At 41.2% G+C, this 14898-nt stretch overlaps 2 protein-coding genes and 1 long non-coding RNA gene across 4 annotated transcripts in view; 2 read left to right on the plus strand and 1 right to left on the minus strand.

Annotated features, from left to right (window-relative positions):
• The first annotated feature begins 238 nt into the window (after positions 1-238).
• The window catches only part of hoxb3a (homeobox B3a), a 78851-nt gene continuing 64191 nt past the window's right edge, over positions 239-14898 (plus strand). For both annotated transcript variants that reach the window (XM_082530976.1, XM_082530969.1), the window contains exon 1: positions 239-856. The gene's annotated coding sequence lies outside the window, so the exon portion shown is untranslated. The remainder of the gene's footprint in view (positions 857-14898) is intronic.
• On the minus strand, positions 1427-9015 carry LOC309705282. The gene is made up of 3 exons (XR_014276531.1): positions 8812-9015; positions 6955-7093; positions 1427-6411 (listed from the first exon to the last, which is right to left on the minus strand). It is a non-coding gene; the product is annotated as an uncharacterized lncRNA (long non-coding RNA).
• On the plus strand, positions 9138-12981 carry LOC309705274 (homeobox protein Hox-B6a-like). Its single transcript, XM_082530982.1, has 2 exons — positions 9138-9920; positions 11575-12981. The coding sequence occupies exons 1-2, from the start codon at positions 9347-9349 to the stop codon at positions 11853-11855; spliced, it is 855 nt and encodes a 284-aa protein (XP_082387108.1). The 5' UTR covers positions 9138-9346; the 3' UTR covers positions 11856-12981.

The following is a 14898-nucleotide window of genomic DNA, read 5'->3' on the forward strand; positions in this document are numbered from 1 at the left end:
TTTAAGAAGCGGTCGATGAAGAAAATGGCGGCCTGGAGAATGAAATAAGAGAAGGAGCAGCTCGGTTCTAACAACACTCCATGAAGAAATGCAATAAATTCTTTGTTGTTTTATGAAAATTTACAACTTTGTGATACAAGTTTATGAGTGACCGCGCGCGGGGATTGGCCGACGGGCGGGTCATGTGGACGCGCTTAACGTGAACATGAACTTTTTATGATTTCCCAAGTGGCTATATTGCTGCAGCACTCCGCTCCGGCCCGAGCTGCCGCCTGTCCTTCCCTGCTCCTGCAAGGCTCCACTCGGAGTCCGACCACCGCCAGGAAATGAACACCCGGCTGTAATTAAACGAGCGAGTTAATGAGAATATTTGTTGTGACTGTGGAAACCGGCACGGCGAGACGCCGACAACAAGCCGCCCCTCCCCCTCCTGCTTCTTCTCTTCCTGCTTCGCTATGGCTTCTTGCTCCGTCTGGTCTCGTGCTGCTGCTGTCTATTCCAAATTGGCGGATCTGGATGAGGACAGTTCCGCTGTGATGAGACAAAGAAGGGGCGAGCAGTGGGACCCAACCCGGAGAAAGCATCCCGGAGATGCCCTCATGATTTACATTTTTAATTTCAATTTGACATTTGATTTGTCACTTGTCACTGCAAGGATGATGAAGACTACGGTGGTGGTTTGACGCCTGGGTGACAGCAGTCCCCCATCCCCAGTTCCTGCACTTCCTCAACATTACATCCACCTAATTACCACCCAGTGCAGGGCTGTCTCGTGCCATTCCAGACTGCCTGACTTGTTCGAACGCAAGGAAGTGACCGGCAGGTGTGTGGGCTCGTGACGGATTATCAACAAACGGTAAGAGCCGTCCACGCACGTTTAACGCAACCCTGCATGATGCGCATTGTTAAAGGAGCAGAGAAAATGAGTCAGCGCAGCTTTTCTCAATTCTGCAGCATCTAGTTGATTCATTTGTTTTTTGTTTTGTTTTGTTTGTTTTTTCTAAACGAAGCGTTGCTCCGCCATTTCAGAATAAACGGTTTCCTAGCTGGATCTATACAGATATATTGCTTAGTTTAAATAGTGGTATTAGCTGTCGAGGAGCCATCTATTGCTCGAAACTCGGCTGTTTGAGAACTGAAAGATTAGCTTCCAGCTTTTCCTCCAAAAGCTGCGCATTGTGTTTGCAGGAAGGAGGCAAATGTGCAAATGAAAAAGACTGGCTTTGATCTGATGGCTTTGGCAGAATTTGAAGTCCCTCATTTACTATGACTTTTAAAGATAAAAGCAACAGTTTTCTATTTTGGGGGTTTGCATCTGGCTGCAGGTGAATTGAAGATGAGCTTCTGGGGTTTTTGTCAGTGTTTTACTTCCAGCGTGTAGGTTTTTCTGTTTCGATTTTTTTTCATTAGATTGACAGCGTGCGTGTGTGTGTGTGTGTGTGTGTGTGTGTGTGTGTGTGTGTGTGTGTGTGTGTGTGTGTGTGTGTGTGAGAGAGAGAGAGAGAGAGAGCGAGAGAGAGAGAGAGAGAGAGAGAGAGAGATAGTTTACAAGCAAGGCATGTTTGTCTGTCTCACTTTTATGACTTTGGTTCCCTTCTCATTTCCTCCCTGGAGCAGACGTTTTTTTTCTTTCCCTGCAATCACAACCCCACAGTCACAAACACACCTGTAGGTGTCATCTCCTTGGTCTCCAATTTGTTGCCGTCTCTAATATCAAATAGCCAGACTTTTCATCTCAGAGCGCGCGCGCACACACACACACACACACACACACACAGACACTTGATCACAAGGACAAAAAAAGAAGATTTTATCTTTATTTTTACCCTTGTCTGACAAATCATCATCACCCAATGTTTAAAGCTTATGTGGTTTTTCTTATTGTAACATGTTATTTACTAACGCTCATATGTGCTCCTTGATATTCCTCCTCATACAAAACAGGGTCTGACTGATTATCTAAGAACATTGCAGGTCTGCAAACGGCTGTGGAAATTTTCGCTGGACAAATATACACTTTAACAACTTGTATTTTACCTTATAGTCATTTATTTGGTTGTTGTCAAATTATTCACAAACCACTCATAGAAATGTATGCACATGTATTTTTACAGTTAAACCACATTTCGAGTCGTTTCCAATTCCGCTTTGTAGATGAACAGCTAACACAATCATTCTTATGCAGGATGGTTTAAAACACACAGTAGACACAAGGATATGCCTAATAGTAAGCTGTAGCATGATGAACATATATCCTAGAATCAACAGTCTTGCTTTGTGAGAAATTCAGTATTGTCAATAAACACCAGTTCTTTAAGATAAAGTCACTGCCTCGTTTTAGGGATATATTGTGAGCCACATGCAATACGCCGTGCCGGACTTTCTAAAGCCACGATCACACTAAGTCGTGGCTACAGATCTGCGGCACTTTTCCAATTCTTTATTCCGTCTGTAGTGGTAAACGGAACATAAATCAATCGTGCATTCGTTAAGTTACGGGGTATGCTGAACGTGATAAGTAAAACAAACGCAAACATAGAACAGAGAAATAAAATGTATAATAAATTATGTATATTTTTTTTAAATCTGTTTGCGATTAGAAGGCATTTCTATTGTAGGGCCTATCTTACAATATAAAGCGCCTTTATGAGACTGTTGTGAGTTGGCGTTGTATAGATAAAATTTAATTAAATTTGAAATTGAATTTCTTTTTGGTCCCAGGTACCGTGAAACATTTGCTTTAAAAACATGACTTTACTGAAATGCATTGAGCATACTTATGGGTTTTAACAAACACGTATGCTAAAATATTTATATTTTTGTCGCAGATATCAATATAGTATTGAGGTTATTGAACAGAGAAAGACCACGCAGAATCTCAAATCAGCTATTGACACTCATTATTGTCAGCAGTGTAGTATTATTTTTATTATTATAATCATTGACTAGGTTTAGAACAGCAGTATGCGTGTGTGTTTATGTATGTGTGTGCATTAATAATCACGGACTCGAGAGATGTTTACGGTCTTATTTACCATATTTAGAAGTGTCATCTTTAGTTATACATTTTTCACATACTACAGATGTAGTTATATTTAACCGTCAAACAATTTGGATCATATACAGATGTTAATGTATGTCTTGAAATTCTGGAACTAAAATGGATAATTTAACACAAATATAATTGTTATATAATACTAAATGAAGACAGTAACATTTAGAGAGTGGTATATAAGGTACGAGCAATGTGTGTCTTTCTGTCTTGTGTTCTCTGTTTTGGTAGATAAGTTGAAGCCAATAGTCTGTTTTCCTGTAAAGCTGTGATCACACAGCTCTGGGAGCAACGGTTATAGACAGACACAATCCGGAGGCTGTTTGTGTTCGACGGCAGTCCTTACAATGAAGCTTCAGAGCAGCCCAGAGTCCGCACTTAACAAGACACTCTGGTGCCATCTAGTGTTCCGTTAACAACAATACCAAAGAGCACATAGACACATACACAGGTTCTTCTTTCTCAAGACTCGGAAACACAAGTTATACATCCCTGGGTCAGTGTCAATGCGATTTACAAAAACCATGCCCGCAATTTTACTTATGTATTACCTCTGGAAAAATAATACCAGGTCAACCCCAGCGAGTGGCACAAAAAGCTTTTGTGTGCTTTCACAAGAGTGTATGCTGAAGATTTTTTTTGTCTTTGATGTAGGGTTGGAAAGGTCGACTTGTAGCACTGAGGTAGAGAAACGGGTGTTTCTCTCCGTCCTGCTTTGTTGCCAAGGTTAGGCTGGGTGCTGTTACACTGCTGAATGAAACGTGGAGAAAACCGTGTGTGTACAAAATCCCAGAAGAATGCTGTGCTTGTGTGTGTGCGTGTTTGCGCGTGCACGAGCACTGGATGTGCTCAAGGAAAAGTAATTCTGGATGCAAAATTTATGCTGATTGGTCAGGAGGGCTGTTTCGGAATAGAGCGGCAAGCAGGGAATGTGAGTGCATGGGCTTCACCGTGTTCGTGTGTGTGTAAGCATATTAATTCGTCCTTGCTTTGTGGTTTTATCACTTGCGCTTATCTGTAAATCTGTTGTGCAGCCCCACTCAGATATATGTTTCCAGTTGTGAACGTGTGTGTAATCATCTGAAAGACCCTCATGGAGGGAAAACTATGGCATTCTGTTTAATTTATGACTTTAGCATAGTCTCACTTTAAATTGAGTATTCAATTTCAGAGTATTGAGATCAGATACAACATTTGTTTTCGCTTCACCTATTTGTGGTCTGCGCAGCGGATAAATACCTCGACAGGATTTTCTGTGCAGTTAGAATAACGATTGCCAGGATGATAGTACCAGATAATTATTATTATTATTATTATTATTATTATTATTATTATTATTATTATTATTATTATTATTATTATTATTATTCGTCTGACCAAATAATGTCGAACAACACAGTTTGAATAATCAAGCTCGAGTCTTCTTATTTAGCCGAAAAATATGCGGCTCTTTCTGATGCTGCATTCACCCACCCGTTAAACTTTAACTGGTCCCGAGGCCTTTTGTGGCTGAGGGCTCGCGTCCACCGGTAATAGTCCAGTGAACTGACCTGGAGCGCGTGCTCACAGTACCCTGAAGGACGCGGCGAGTCGACTGGCGCTGCCTGGAAACGATTAATATATTAAACAAGAGAAAGTACTAGTCAGGCAGTTTTTTGGAGTTTGTCATTAACTGGTGCAGCAGAAGAGGTCTCTTTCTCTCTCTCGCGCGCGCGCGCACGCACACACACACACACACACACACACACCGAGCAAGAGAATTAGCAATAGAAGCTCTATGTATCTAAACTCTGAACACATGAACTTTTTATCTCCAAGCATCACAACTTCTGCAATCTTCTATACGATCCTAAGAGCGAAAGTATTCTACTTATATCAAAAAATGTCCCCGTTTTTCCTGACATGAGTAAAACCCATAAAATATCTAAATTAATGACATTATAACAGACCACCTACTTAAAATGTCTGCTCTGCCAGACAAGGACCAGTCTGATGCGCGCAGAGTTTTGAACTCCTTTTTGTAAATAACTCGTACTAAAATGACACATAAGAGTAATTTAGTAGGATAAGCAGTGAATTTTTAATTTCATAGACGGTTAATTATTTAACCCGTGAAATGCTATCGATCCTTTCACTGCCACGGCTGAAATAAACCACAGGTGAGCTGCACAGTGCTCGTTACTTGTGCGGAGAACAGCACATTTGTTCATCTGCTGTTTTGCTGCGGGCCTGTTTTTCAGTTCGTAGCCATTCCTCGGACTTTACAAGGAGTCATAAAAAGTCATAAAACCATAAAAGTCCTGAGTTCTCTCTTTCTCCTTCGCACATACCCCCCTTCCACACACACACACACACACACACACACACACACACACACACACACACACACACACACACACGCAAAAGGTGAAAGGGACCCATAAAGCCATAAAGCAGCCGCCTGACTCTTTCAGCTTTAATTGTCGATAATCTCTGAAGTTTCCCGGATTCCTGGAGTTCCTTCAGCGCCTCTCGGCTGTTTACTCTGAAGCTGCACCATTAAATTTACTGTGCAGGAATACAGCAGGCTTAAAACGCATATCCGTTTAGAAAAAAGATGGGATTTGTAATTGTCATCCAACCAATTTTTAACGTGGGGGAATGTCCCAGAATATTAACTTTTTTCTTTCTTTGTTTTCTGATATAATCTAGACCATTCCATCTCTCTACAGTTTCTATTTATTTGTGTCATTATGATTCATATACTTAAAACAGATTTCGCTTCTTGTCATTACCCTGTTATTAGTGTTGGACCAGTGGTAAAAACTTAATAACTATATAGCTAATGACTGGAAGGCTGTTAGCCTACTGATTTTGGGGTGGTTAAAGCAGCTAACAGGCCATCCGAGGTAGCTTATGTTATTTGTGGTCTTTTAAGTCTCCCATTTTGTATTGTAGTTACTCAAATAAATAATTCGTTGAATTTCGGCACAAAGGTCTAGCACACCCAATGTCATGGTAATGCTCTCAGCAGCGTCGGTACACAGCCCCGTTCCCTTTTTTTCAATACTGGTGGACGGCAAGTTAAAGTTTGGTAGACTTCAATATCCCCGTCAACACAAGGAAATATCAGGCAGTAAAACGCAACAAAGCATAAGGTCACGTGACATAAAATGTGACTTCTTTACTAGCTTTAAAGCAGACTATGTCCTTCTGCTATTCCTTTATGTCCACCCCACTCCTCTCCCTGACACACACTCGCACAGGGACCAACCATCCGGTTCTCAAATAGCAAAATGTTTCCAAAGTTTAGGTCGTTTTTTTCTTTGCTCTGCTCTTTCGTGTCGTCTGCCACTCGCTTCTCCCAACTGCAATTGCATCTGCAATGACACATAAATATATGTCCACTTGCAACATGGAGGACAATGTCATCATGCAGTGTTGCCTATGAATATTTCCATGCAGTCACATGATATAAGATGATAAGATGATGATATTTCATGTTGCTTTTCCAGCATTAGAACCAAACTACAAGTTCGTGAGATCTCCTCTGAAGTTATTCTTAAATGTTACATTAATCTATACTTTAAATAAACTGCTAATCTCTGCAAAAATTGTCATATAAAATACATAGATGCTTCGTAACAAAACTTTCGGTATGTTACTATACCAACACTTCAATTGGCTTGACAATATTCTTAGCTTAAGCAGAGCTGTACCTCGAATCAGGAAAAGCTATGATTCTGCCTTTATATTATTATTAGTATTATCATTATTATTATTTGTATTTTTCAAAGTTCTTTCTTCATATTTACTCTGTGGGCTGGTGCTGGTATAGGCCTACCACAGATATAATACCAAAGCCACAATCACGTTAATACCGTGCTAATGCAAATAGGCTGTATATATAATAATAGTATTACCGTCTTGTGTGTGTCCCAGGCTGTAGGCCATGCCTGTCCTGTCCCGACTGTTAGTGCTCATTAATGATTACACCACAGTCAGCTCCAACACAATGCTGTTGCTTCCCGTTCCCACAAAGTGGAGAGGAAACGGAGCGTCCTGCCAACAAGAGAGAGCGAGAGAGAGAGAGAGCAAGAGGTCAAAATAAAAGTTCAGAAGACAGATTCTCCATCAGTTTGTGTAATCCTGCATAGAACGCGCGGCTCGGGGATTAAATTTCATATTTGTCCTCCTACGACGAACAGTATTACTTTAAAACGAAGAGATGGGGGAACTGATGAAGTGGGGAGGTGAAGTAAAAGTAAAAATAGGCTTTGTCTCTATCGGTAGTCAAACTGTCTACAGTTTGGCCATTCAGACAAGTCAGAGCCTGTAGAGGAAGCACAGAAAGACACCGAGAGGGGGGGCGACTTATTTATGACTGCGGTTATTTTACGACCTCAGCGACACATATTCCGTTTGTGACCGCGAATGAAAAGCACGCCGAAATACCCCCACCCTCCACCCAGCTCGACCCTATTTATTCTCCTCTCTAATTTTGAAGAAGGAAAGGGAGGTTCTAATGTTTCTTTGCGAAAAGAGTGCAAAATGTGTCTGTGTGAATTTAGTTTTTATTATTCTAAGGGATGATAATAATAATTTGTGACACTAGTGTACCCATTAGCTATGTTTTTTTCTTTTACATTTATAATTATCGTTCTACATTTATAATTATCGTTCCATATAGTGTAAAACTGAGAAAAAAATATAATATAATTTTACAGTAGTAATGCAGTATGTTTTTTTTGTTAGTGGTAAAACTAACAAATCTATAATAACGGCGTTTTTTTATTCGAAGACTTCATTCTAATTGTTTTTTTTAAACAATGCAATATATTTCGGTTCAATATAAACATGGACGTGGCCATATATATATTGAAAGAGCTTCAGGCGCGTGGGTCTAATGAGTGTCAAGATGACGCTAAGAAAAAAAGCAGAAAGAAAAAATACTTCTTTTCTTTTTTTGTTTTACATTTCAGGCTAATCAGTGTCACCGGAGAAGAAAAAAGGAAAATAATAAATCACTGCACACATTGATCAGACCCAGCACCCTCTGGCACAGTATAGGAGTTACATTTTTCTGACTGAATAGTCTTATGGTACTCTTATAGCAGCATATGTATGTGTGGATATATATATATGGATATATATATGGATATATATATTTTTTTTCTACATTTCTAACTATCAGATTATGTGCCGAAAATCCCTTCCAAATTACTAAATTAGTCTTCTGCTTTAGAAAATAGCAGCCTGCGATAGGAGTAGGACACACACACTGGCCGAAGAGGGGACATAAACTACCCAATCACCAGATATACCAATTGCAAATATACAACACTCCAATTACATGGCCCATATTATATAGTAGGCTGAATCTAATACTAGCATCACACACACTGCACCACACACAAGACGCGCGCACGTTCCCGGCTGTGATTTACGCTCCACAAATTCATTTTAATGCGGTCGGTATTATCTCCAAAGCGCCGGGAAACATATTTTATTATTCGGTTGCCTTCTCTCCCAACCCCAAGGGGACAACGCGCATACGTGTGAGAACTGCTGGTTTTTATGGGTCCAACAACAGACGGAGGAAGACACACGGGGAGAGAAAAGAATCAATTTAACGCGTCGAGGATTCCGGTGTGATTGCGCAATGTCACCGGGAACAGAAGGAAGATTAGAAAGAGAGATTAGATACGAATTAAAAAGGAAAGAAAGGAAGAGAGCGTGTTTGTGTGTGGTGGTGGGGGTGTATTCGGTAGTTCCCAGACCTCCTCCTCTTCCTCTTCTTCTTCCTCTCCTACGAAAGGAAAACAGCGAACGAATGCCAGGCACAGACGCGTCCCATTGGTCAGTTCGAGGTCAGCTGGTGTCTGCCCTCCAACCCCCCACCCGATACCCCTTCTCGCCCCGTCCCGTGTTCTCCGATCGCATACACACACGGAGAGGTTCTCTCTGTTGCCCCCCACCCTCCACACGCCCCTCCGTCCCACACTGGCACTCAGCCCACCTAATACAACCCCCCCCCCCCCCTCCTCCCAATCTGCGATACACTAAGTGATAGCGGCAGCCCGTCGGACTGTCGGCTATAAAACACAACAAATCATAAAGTGCAGGCAGGGGAAGGCAGAGGAAGCAGGACGGGAGGGAGAACCGTTAGCTGCTAGCCGTTAGCCTCTGCCTACTCCTCCTCCTTCTCCTTCTTCATCGAGTGAGCGTTGTTATTGTGTTTGTTTCGTCCCCTCCTGTCCTCCCCTCTCCTCTTCTCCTCTTTTCCGGCTTCTCCTCTTTTTCTTCTTTCTCCTGATGAATTCCTATTTTGTCAACTCCTCTTTCCCGGTGACGCTACCGGGAACGGGTGGAAGCGGGCAGGCGGCGGCAGCAGAGTCGTTTTTGGGTCAGATACCTCTCTACTCATCGGGATACGCCGCCGACCACCCGCTTAGGCACTACCCGGGGGCAGCAGCCGTTACCGCAGCTGTGGCATACAGCACCGGCGGACCCGGCGCACACCAGGACAAACCGTACCCGGCATCCACCTACTACCAGCAGGCGGCCAATGGAGCATATACCGGACACCGGGCGACAGCAGCAGCGGCGGGGGTCGGTGTTGGGGGCGCGACCGGAACCGGTGCCTGCGACTACGCCACGGCAGCGGCGGCAGCGGCGGCCGCAGCTGCAGCCACGAGTTTCTACAGGGATAAGGAACACCCATGCGCTCTGGAGGAGCATCAGCTCGCGCTCAGTCAGGACGGCGTGCAGCGTAAAACAGAGTGCGTAGGGCTCAGTGCAAAGGGGCTTTTCGGAGAAACGATGGAAGACAAACAGTCGGCGTCAGTGCCCATTTATCCATGGATGCAGCGGATGAACGCCTGCAACGGTGAGTGTCTTCTTCTTCCTCTTCCTCTCTTTCTTGCATATTTTATGATCCCAGTCATAGAAATGACGTTTGTTTCCTCTGTCAGCCTCTGTTAGATTTCCTTTCCTTTTCCCCTCCTCCTGCCACAGAAGCTGCTTTATGATCCCCGTTTGTTGACCTGTCAGTCCGTCATGTGCGCTGTATTTTATTGTCCGTCATAAAACGGGTTTGTTTGCATTGCGGGTCCTTTTACTGTAGCCTGTGTGACCCGTGACGATGCTACCAAGTAAAGCAAAGTGTGGGGGAAAACAAGGAGCAGATAAAAAAAATTAATGATGTAGATATAGAGGAAATACAGAGATAAGTCTAAATATCCACACTCTATTAGTCATTCGTTTATTCAAATGTGTCTGAATAGTTCATCTCTTTTATTTTTGAAAACGCTTTTCCTCTCAGACATACTCTGCTTTGAGACATGACCAATAGGATGCGATAAATACTGTTTTGTTTTTGCTAACGTTTCTTTTCTGTGCTGATAAAGATATATCACATTTCCTGTTGCTATTATTGGTTTTGACCTTTTCTATCTTATCGTTTATTGAGCCTCCGCAGCGTAGACAGTGTTATTCACTGTTGATTCAAATCGTATATAGATATAGCCTAAAGTTTAAAGTGAAAGTGAGGCAAACCGTGGCGGAAATAATGTGAAATAGTTTCATTTAGTCGGCTCTCCTAAAAGTTTGTGCTTTTGCACTCTTGCATGATTTAACCTAAAGTGTTAAACACTGTCCTGTGCTGCAAACCATCCTTAAGAGAGAAAAACGGCCTGTTGAGGGTAGAATGAGTAATAGCAGATGATGCAGAGCTAGTGTTTTGTAAAGCCCTGCAGGACACTCCGAGTTATGACAGATGAGGTGGTAACATACTTCGCCGCAAATAAATATATATGGAGGAAAACAAAGAGCGCGTTATAAATGACAGTTAAAGGTGCAAATAGTAGCCAGAGAGAGGGGAGAGTTATTTATGGTCATTTGGATTTAGATATGAATAGCTTGTGGCATGCAATCCATGCTCTTACTTTCAAATCAATACATAAACTGAAGTTGCCTTAATTGCCTTATTAGTGAAGATCGGTGTATACACACCACAATGGGAATTTATTTTCTGAATTTACTGCTACTTACCATCAGCAACATTATATAACATAGTTATTCTCCGTGTTTCATAAACCATGAAGTTCAACTTTCCTGTAGAATGATTGTTATTGTTTTTATTAAACAAAATAAGAAATCCAAGTTTTCACTTTTCACAAAGCCAAAAATAATCCGCGGCTTCGCAGTCAGAGTAAGTAAACATTTTAGTAAAACAATGTTAAATTCACATTAAAACAGTGTCCTTAAGGGATGGCGCACATTGTTAGATGGCAGCCATCGTCTGCATTGTTCTTTAATGTGAACATTACTAATTCTTAATTTAAGCGGGGGCAAATAGCCTTGATAATACTAAACAGGCACTGTTGTGGAAACTTGTAGAATAGAATAGAATAGAATAGAATAGAATAGAATAGAATAGAATATGCATGTGATGAACTTTTCTGGTAACGTTTTCTTAACAGAATAGTTAACGCCTCAGTGTTGTTATCTTGGTTCAAATGTATCTGTCTCTTGCTTCTCAGGGACCTTCAGTAGCCCCGGGAGACGCGGTCGGCAGACGTACACCCGCTACCAGACGCTCGAGCTGGAGAAGGAGTTTCACTTCAACCGGTACCTCACGCGGCGACGTCGGATCGAGATTGCGCACGCGCTGTGCCTCACGGAGCGACAGATTAAAATATGGTTCCAGAACCGGAGGATGAAGTGGAAGAAGGAGAACAAGCTGATCAACTCCTCTTCTACATCCTCTTCTTCTTCCTCTACGGCGAACGGTGCAGATGAAGAGGAGAAACGGACTGAGTAAAACAGGACCAAAAATAAACTAATGTAAGACACGTAAAAGGAAGGGCAGAATAAAAGAGAAGACATGCTGATTAATCTCATGCCTCCAAGTTTTTCAAGAGCACCCCCCGCATTTTTTTCTCTCTCTCTCTGTTGTTTTTCTTTCTTTCTTTCTTTTCCTCACCTGAGCAGTGGTGAAACAACGGAATGGGGGGATTTATTTTTATCCCTCTTACATCAACTCTTTCTGTAGGCTGTACTTGAGTGGTCTTATATTTGGTAATAATTTGTAAAACACTCTATAGCAAGGGTTATGTAACTGTGGAAAGGGACAGATACGATAAAACCTGGGAGGGGAAAGGAACATGGCGTTAAATTAAAGAATACAATAGATGAATGAACACTTTTTTTAAAGGCCACCAACACAAGGCCACAAGTAGTTTTGAAACACAATTTATTTCTGCATTCCGCCTACCGATTTTTTTACTGTACTTTTTTATGGCTATGCATATTTAATTTATTTCATTTTATTTTTTATTCTTTCAAAGACATCATGTAAGGCACTTGTTTTAGGGTTTACAACTTGTTTTGGGGGCTTTAGAACTTGACTTCCGGCTGTTTCCTTCCCGATTTTGTTTCTTATTATTTGTAAATGTGTGTAGCCTTTAATACCTTTAAGTACACGTGCAAGTATGCTCTGCATATACACGAAGGGAGGAAAAACTATTGGAGGTATGTATGTCTTATGGTGTTCATATTTAAACTGTACAGAAATAAGCAAGGAAAAAACACCTTGTATGGTGAAAATAATGTAACTACGGTTGAGGGGAATTTTTCAATATCGGGAAACCTGTTGAAGCTTTGGGTGGGGTTGCGGTTGTTAACCTACTGATGATATTCGCCAAACTACCTAAAACATTCAGGAAAGTGTATATTTTATCGATTTTTACATGTTTTGGTTATGTGTTATTGTCAAGTAATCACATATACTACCTATGACAAATGTTTAATAAAATGTAAAGGAATTTATGGAGAAAGGTTATTTTTATAACGGGGATAGGGTGTGTTTGTGTGTGTCTTGGGGCATGAAATGAATTTTCATTTATTCTAACATTAATTAACGCGCAGTAAAGGTTAGTCAAACTCAACATTACTGGATTTGAGATTGGTTTATTTTATGATTTAGAGGACAACTTTAACACGCTTGAGCCTTTTAGCCTCTTACTGGTGTTAAACGCAAGGCTGCGGCCAAACAGGCGCACGCGACGATCTGGAAGGAAAGCGACGAGGAGAGTGAGCTGCTGATGGCGGGCTCAAACTAAATGATGACCAGAGCGAGGCAGAGAAAGTTGACCTCTCCTCGAGCCCTGCAGCCAGACACGTTACACATAGACACACACTTCACGCAGACAAAGTGGACAATGTCCTCGTGACCTTTTAACTCTACTTGTCCCCTGAGTGACCGGCGCGTTGTATCCATCTTGGAAGTTTCACTGATGCGGGTGCAACACACACACACACACACACACACACACACACACACACACACACACACACACACCACTGCACATTAGCTTATCTCATGAAACATGAAAACCATAAAGACAAATATGGTCTAAATCAGAGTTACTTTAGAATGATTTCATTTGCCGGCTTTTCATTCGAAACATTCAAGATATATTTCTGAATTTTCCAGTTATGGGTATAATAACACACATAATAAGCATAACAGAGAACAGATATTTATTTATTTATTATTTGACGGTCTTAAGTCATACCAAGCAAGTGCTGTTATTATAGCATGTATCTAACGAATACACATTTTAAGTTTAGAAAAAAAAATCCTGTTGGAATACTACCAAGACAAAGATGGCATAAGCTGGTAGTAAATAATTAATAAGCACACCTAGAAAAACCAGCCTCGCCACTGTGCGAGGCGAAGAACTAAAGCTTTCACGTGATTTAATTAATGATACTTTTAGTTATGTTATGTTTGAATTTAATACTTTGAGAGACAAATTGAGAATATAGTGAGACTCGCAATGAAATGACCTCAAGAGAAAATCTATTAAAGCGTATTCTGCAGCACAGACATATTCAGTGTACGTTGGTTTCTTTTTGTGTTGTGGATATGACTCGATTGGCGATTTCGTTCCCATTTTGAATCAGTTGTATGACTACGTGCTGGCAGATGTTCTATGTTAAACACAGTGGAAATGGTTTTACTGTGAATCAGGGGGGCTCGTCTTTACATATTGCACATAGGAGAGAAAAACGAAGAGGAAATGTTTCATGTTGTTTTGTTCTTTCTATCTCTACTGAAAGCTGTTCTCTACTGAAAGTCTCAATTTTGAAGAAGAAAATTTGTTTGTTTTTTGTTTATTTGTCTGTTTAAGACAACTGAACATTAGTTAGAAAGAGTTTGTCTTAGACCACAATCTATAATTGGTTAAAATATCAAAATCTCCAAAAATGAAGCATATTGAAATCTGCGTGGCTCTTTGAATGAGATTATTAGAATAAAAGGAACTGCATCTGTGCGCAGGCACTGGTTGCAAAATGTGCTCTAATCTGGGCTCATACCTTAAATTCTGACCCTCCTTTATTCTTACTCAGAATGCGACAAATTCAATATAACATAAAGTAAACGCAAAACATGTGCAGCTGAAGAGATAGGTAGGTTGAGCGAAAGAAAAGAGATGGATGGATGGATGGATGGATGGATGGATGGATGGATGGATGGACGGACGGACGGACGGACGGACAGATAGTTTTATTCTATGCTAAAACTGAATTATGATTGTCTTCAAACTGGCCTTATTGAAATATTTAAATGTTTTTCGTTCAGTGAGCTCTTTCATGGAACAAATTCAGCGCGATTGTGCTGATCTATAAATACCAAAGGCAGTGTGCTGAGAGGAGTGTGACAGCTGGGTCTTTTGTGGCTTTAAACCCCATGTTGCTGTTATGTGTGCTTGCCCGTGTGTTTTAAATGTGCCTGCTACTTTGTAATATTCAAGATGAATCCCATTCCAACTGCTGGTTTCTTTAGCCGAGACTCTGAA

The sequence above is a fragment of the Aulonocara stuartgranti genome, assembly GCF_965226115.1.
Source record: "Aulonocara stuartgranti genome assembly, chromosome: 4".
Lineage (NCBI taxonomy): Eukaryota > Metazoa > Chordata > Actinopteri > Cichliformes > Cichlidae > Aulonocara > Aulonocara stuartgranti.